The 6,048-nt window shown below is 43.1% G+C and overlaps 1 protein-coding gene across 2 annotated transcripts in view; it reads left to right on the top strand.

The window, feature by feature from the left end:
- Nucleotides 1-5,366, top strand: part of LOC139932019 (tumor necrosis factor alpha-induced protein 8-like protein 2) — a 10,378-nt gene extending 5,012 nt beyond the window's left edge. For both annotated transcript variants that reach the window (XM_071925683.2, XM_071925684.2), the window contains 3 exons: nt 2,679-2,856; nt 2,992-3,135; nt 4,885-5,366. In XM_071925683.2, coding sequence (XP_071781784.1) covers nt 2,683-2,856; nt 2,992-3,135; nt 4,885-5,127 — 561 coding nt within the window. In that variant the 5' untranslated portion in view covers nt 2,679-2,682 and the 3' untranslated portion in view covers nt 5,128-5,366. The remainder of the gene's footprint in view (nt 1-2,678; nt 2,857-2,991; nt 3,136-4,884) is intronic.
- The last annotated feature ends 682 nt before the right edge of the window (nt 5,367-6,048 follow it).

Consider the following 6,048-nt stretch of genomic DNA (forward strand, 5'->3'; position numbering starts at 1 on the left):
TATAAAAGGCTTTCGGGTGATGTAACCCCCCTCTGGCGGCCATCTTGGAGGTCCTCAGCTCTGTGAACAGCTGACTGTGTTTCTGTCGTCTCAACAGAATTGAACAGACGGTTAATTTCTGTCTGTTTCCGACTGAACTGATCATTTCATCACTGATCCATCTGATTGATTTAGTGTTTAGATAATGTCAGCTTGTTAGCTAGCTAACCATAGTATCTGGTCAGCTAACATCACTGATTAGCACACTAGCTAACGTATCTAGCAGCAGCTAGCGTTAGCGTGTTCACATTAACATCAGTGTGTTTGCCGGCTAGTTAGCTAGCTAACAGTTTGTTCAGGTTAACTGAGCTGACTCTTCTCAAGCTGCAACTCAGAGTGTTTTGGAGTAGAGACTAGGGCTAAAGACAAGACAGTTTACTGTGTCACAGTAACCAAATCCACCTTATCACACTATTCACTTTTACTGAGAACGTTACTGAATGGATCTACAGCCACACCACAACAAGCTGACTCAGCTGCTCTCTGCTTCTAGCTGCTTCTACAGATTTACACTTTATTAACTAACAGACGACCTGCACACAGACAACAGTGAAAACCGGCTCTGTGAGGATGGGAGTGGTTGTACGTTTGTTGGCTGCCAGCTTGTACCTGCTTGTGGTTTCGCTCTCCACACACAGGAAGACTCACACTTCCTCTGAAACACATGAGACGTGCTAACAGAGAAGAAAACAAACATCCCCACTCGCTTATTTTATGACCGTTTGTCTTTTATGTTTAAAATATCTGCTGTAGAATGTCTGATGATGTTGGAGTGGACATGACACTGAAAACAGATGCATGATGGTCTAGGAAGTGCCCTATCTATCTCTTCTAATTCTATGAGAGCTACTCAGTTTGAAACTAAACAGAGAACGTAGAAGTTGCATCAGTCATGCGTCCTTGTACATTTCCTGTCACAGATTTTTTCTGCTGACACATTCACCAGTGACAGACGTGTTCACACTTCATCTTCTGTATAGTGAAGCATGTCTCACAGTGCAAACAATTCTCCAAAATGTGTCTTATGGAGTTAGGGATGAGATTGTATTAGGAGATTTGGTCCAAAATGGAAAATCCCCCAAATGAAAAGACTCCTGTTACTAAATGATTGCTGGCATTGCAAAGCAGTTTATGGTTTAAAATCAAAGCAAAGTATTATTACTCCTTTCATTTAGGCAAACAGGCCAAATCTACGGCGATGGGACGCTCTTCTCTGTTGCACAGAGGTGTGACCAAGTCAACTCTGCTCGAGTCCCAAGTCAAGTCTCAAGTCAAGTCCCAAGTCTAAATGTAGATTACCAAGTCCACTCCATGTCAAGTCCATGTCATTAATGTCAAGTCTCACTTTCAATCTAAGTCATTTACACAAACACAAGATCTCAAGTCAAGACTTTAGAAACCTTTTCAAGTCATCAAAGTACAAGTCAGAGTCAAGTCCCAAGTCACCAGAACCCAAGTCAAGTCAAGTCTCAAGCAATTAAAACTGTGACTCGAGTCCAAGTCATGTGACTCGAGCCCCCACCTCTGCTGTTGCATCTTCACTTTGTGATTTGGGCTATTAAGACGTTTGCATGCACATAAAAATGTTACCTAATGCAGCTTTAAATATATCATAGCAATTCACCACTTCATGCAGAAATTATTCCAAGAGAAAGTATATGTAGTACCATTTACATACATATATATTACATATAGTACATATACATTAGTACATAACGTCCATCCACCCTGCATCTCCACTGTATCTGTTCTCACACCGCTCAGTTTCTGCTCAGTTTGCTTCTGCGCTTCCTGGAATAATATTGACAAACTGATGTTCAGGAGCTGCACTTAACCTTCCTGTCTTATCAAAACTGCTGATACTGAGGCAGCGCTGTCTGTGTGTGTGTGTGAGTGTGTGTGTGTGTGTGTGTACATGTCTGAAAGCATGTGGAAGTGCACGTGAGTGTGTGTGTGTGTGTGTGTGTGTGTGGGTGCATCCATGTGCGCTTGTGTGTGCTTACATGTGGATGTTTGTGTTTGTCCTGCAGGATGAGACATGGCAGGTTGATCTTCACACACCAACACACAGATATACAGTGTGTCTATATGTACTGTACATTGTATAATCTTGATATATATATTGATATATAATCTAATATATAGTCTATTTTCTATCTGTACAGTATGTGCGGTCGTGAGTCAGTAAAGATATCAAACACTTTTAAGTTGTCAATGTGTCTCTCTTTTGGTGAAAAAAGTGATTTTGCATTATAGCATCTTATACAACTTTAGATGAAAAATGTCAGTGACCATACCCACACCAGAATTTAATTCCAGTAATTTAAAGTAACTGTAATTTAATTACAGTTAGTGGGGATAGGACGCTCTTCTCTGTTGCAGACACACTTCATGATTTAGGGTGATAAGACGGCAAATATTTATATTAAAATCTTGCCTAGTTCAGCTTTAAGTATTTTTCTCAAGGAAACCTGGGCAGGTGGAGCCACACAGGGGCTCAAACCTTCACCCTACAATTTGGGAAAAAATTGGAAGACCCAGGTTCAACCCCCCCACCCTGCTGAAGTGTCCTTGAGCAAGACACTGACTCCCTACCGGCTCCAGACCCTGACCTCTGTCTCCGTCTGTGTGCCCGACAGCGTCATGGAGGGCTTCAGCTCCAAAGATCTGGCCATGCAGGCGCAGAAGAAGCTGCTGAGCCGCATGGCCAGCAAGTCCGTGGTCCAGCTGTTCATCGACGACACCAGCAGCCAGATCCTGGACGAACTGTACCGGGTCTCCAAGGAACACTCAGGGAACCGCACCGAGGCCCACAAGGTACCGGCACCAACAGACACCAGTAACATGTAAACACGTTAATCGCATTTCTTTAGAAAGACTCGCAGTAAGCACATGTCACATGTTAACTGGATTATCAGAAGATAATTAAAGATAATACCCTCCTCCCTCCAGGTAGTGAAGGATCTGATCAAAGTGGTGGTGAAGGTGGGCGTTTTGTTTCGTCATGACCGCTTCAGTCAGGAGGAGCTCAGCCTGGCTCAGGAGTTCAGGAGCAAACTCCACCAGGGAGCCATGACCGCCATCAGCTTCCACCAGGTCAGGCTTCTTCTTTTTTTTTAAGGTTATTTTTGGGGCATTTTTTGCTTTTATTAGACGGTTGAAAGTGGAGCGAGACAGGAAAGATTGGGGTTGAGAGGGAGGGGGATGACATGGTACACACCTCAGACCACTGAGCCACCAGGACACCCAGGTCAGGCTTTTAACATCGAAACATTTTATATATTAGACATGGTAGTTAGCTCTGTCCGGTGCACATGCTAACGGTTTTGCATACAGCATGTTAAGTCACTGTAGGCGATTAGCATATCCTAAAAGTGAGAAAATGAGACCTTGCAGCAGCTCTGGCTGATGGTTAAACCTGCCGGGCTGGTTTGGTAAAACAGACAAAAATGGCCGCTGTCTCTTCCTGTGAAACTTGTTTTATTTACACAGGAAGTGAGCAAAGTTAGCCAGCTAAAGCTTTTGTGCTCTTGATTCGTAACAGGCTTCACTGATGATGAAGACTGAGATTTTGTTTTCAGAAGTTATGAATCTACAGTCCATACAATAAAAACCAATACCAATTTTGGATTACAAACAGGTTTATCTTCATATTGAAAGAAAGCAGCACACCAATATAATAAAAAAAAAGAATATAACAAAGAAGACGTCACCTCATTTTCACCAATTTATTTTTTGGCCATGACTGATAACACGTTTCTGTATCACACCTTCATCAGAGCATCAAGACAATAAGTCACAACTTTCTAAATATACCGTACAAATCAACAAGCTGCAGCTGCCGGGGCAGTGCCCTAAATCGAAGCCACTTACAAAAAAGTGTATAATACACAGAAAAGAGACGCATGTATATATATTATATATCAACATATAATGGGTTACCACAGTACATAAGCTGCGATACCTGAATACGCATCAGTCAGTAGAATAAATCAATCTATTACACAGACTACACATAAATCATTAAAATCAGGAGATAATGAAGATAAATAAGCCCCAAAAAGCAACTAAATATCATTGGGTTTATCTTCATACTTTGGATAATGCTAATCCCTGCAGTTACTTATTAACATACAGTATGCTAAAGTGTTAGCATGCTAACCAGACAGAGCTACCAGAGACACAGAGATGATTTTGGGTTCAATCCTCACCTCAGATATTAATTAAGGAGACCAACGGGCCAAACTGCCAAAAAGTCGTCCTTTATCCGGAGTATGGCCAATAACATGTAAAGACCCATTCACATCTAGGACACTAATTATAAAGATAACTGTAACTATAAAAAGACTTAAACTGTACTGCATTCGGCAGCTCAATGCAGTGAGGCTTCGTCTGCTGAGGAGGGAAAACTCTCACAATGACGACCGCTCGACCGCTTTGAAAAAAACACTTTGTTAGTCTATTATTTCTTACAGAAATGATAATGAGCGAACCTTTGTGACGCCACAAAGTTACGGAAGTCCAAACGGCTCGTTTAGAGGCTCGCTTTTCTAATATGGATTGTGTGGATTTAGTTTTGATACTTTCACCATGTTTAGATACACATCCAACTCCTTTATCATCACAGAGGAGAGGGAGTCCTGCTTTACATGATATGGACCTTTATAGTTGTAGTTCTAGATGTGATCTTACTTTCCACTGAGCTACTTCAATGTGACACTACTTCCTGTTTATAGTCGTGTCTCCTTCATGTAACCGTTTCCTGCTGGGAAAACTTTTAACACTTTACGTGCCACCGACACTTGTTTGGTGTTAACAAGCCGTGTTCGGTCCGTTTCCCCGCAGGTGGAGTTCACCTTCGACCAGGCGGTGATGGAGGAGCTGCTGACGGGGTGCAGAGACTTGTTACTGAAGCTGGTGGACAAACATCTGACGCCCAAATCCCACGGCCGAATCCGTCACGTCTTCAACCATTACTCCGATCCAGACCTGCTGAGCCGGCTGTACGAGCCGGCCGGGCCGCTGTGGCCCGGTCTGACCCGCATCTGCACCGGACTCAATAAACTGGTGGAGGAGGGGAAGCTATAGTGGACAGACAGGAGGCACTGTTGTATGTGTCAGTATGAATGAGGAATTCTGCCAAAAGGAGGGAGAGTGGATGGAAGAAGAATAAACCATTTTCTCCAACATGGCTGACGTACTTCTGCAGGTTATAGATCAGTTCTCTTCATTTCCAGCAATGTTAAGAACAACTTTCTGTCTCCTCCGACTCTGTTATCACTGATTTAGAGTTTCAACATAGATTATATACGACTGAAACATTATAAAAAGAGATTTGATCGAGGGTCACAAAATGCTAACAGCACAAGAAATTACTGTTAGCCTTGGTTTAGCCGGTTAGCATTTTGTGACGCTCGATCAAATGTCTTGTTTATAGAGTTTCAGTCGTCTGACAGCAGAAACAACAGCTGTACTGTGGGAAACACTCTGCTGAAACACTGAGTCAGGGATCACAGAGTCGGAGGAGACTGAAAGTTGCTGCTGGAAATGAAGAGAACTGATCTATAACCTGCAGAAGTGCGTCAGCCATGTTGGTGAAAAAGGTCTATCAGTAGAAGAATGTATAACAGAATACTTGAATAATTGAGCCAGAGGGGCCTGAGCAGCTCGTAACACCCAGACCAGACCCAGTTTGACCCAGTTTGACCCGGTTTGACCCAGTTTGACCCAGTTTGACCAGAATCTGTGCTGGTGGAGGAGGGACAGCGGGAGTGGATATTAGGGCTGGGTATCGTTTAAAAAATGACGATACCAGTACCAATACCAGTACCCTTAAAGTGATACCGATACCAATAGAGTACTTCATTCGATACCTTTTTTTTTTACGTTTTGGTGGCATCTCGGCACGCTGAACTGCCGACTCCGTCACACACACCGCGCTCGACTTCACCACAGACTGTATGGGTTGTAGCTGCTGCGGTAACGGGCCAATCACACGTCTCATTAAAT

Source organism: Centroberyx gerrardi, chromosome 19 (assembly GCF_048128805.1).
Source record: "Centroberyx gerrardi isolate f3 chromosome 19, fCenGer3.hap1.cur.20231027, whole genome shotgun sequence".
Taxonomy (NCBI): domain Eukaryota; kingdom Metazoa; phylum Chordata; class Actinopteri; order Beryciformes; family Berycidae; genus Centroberyx; species Centroberyx gerrardi.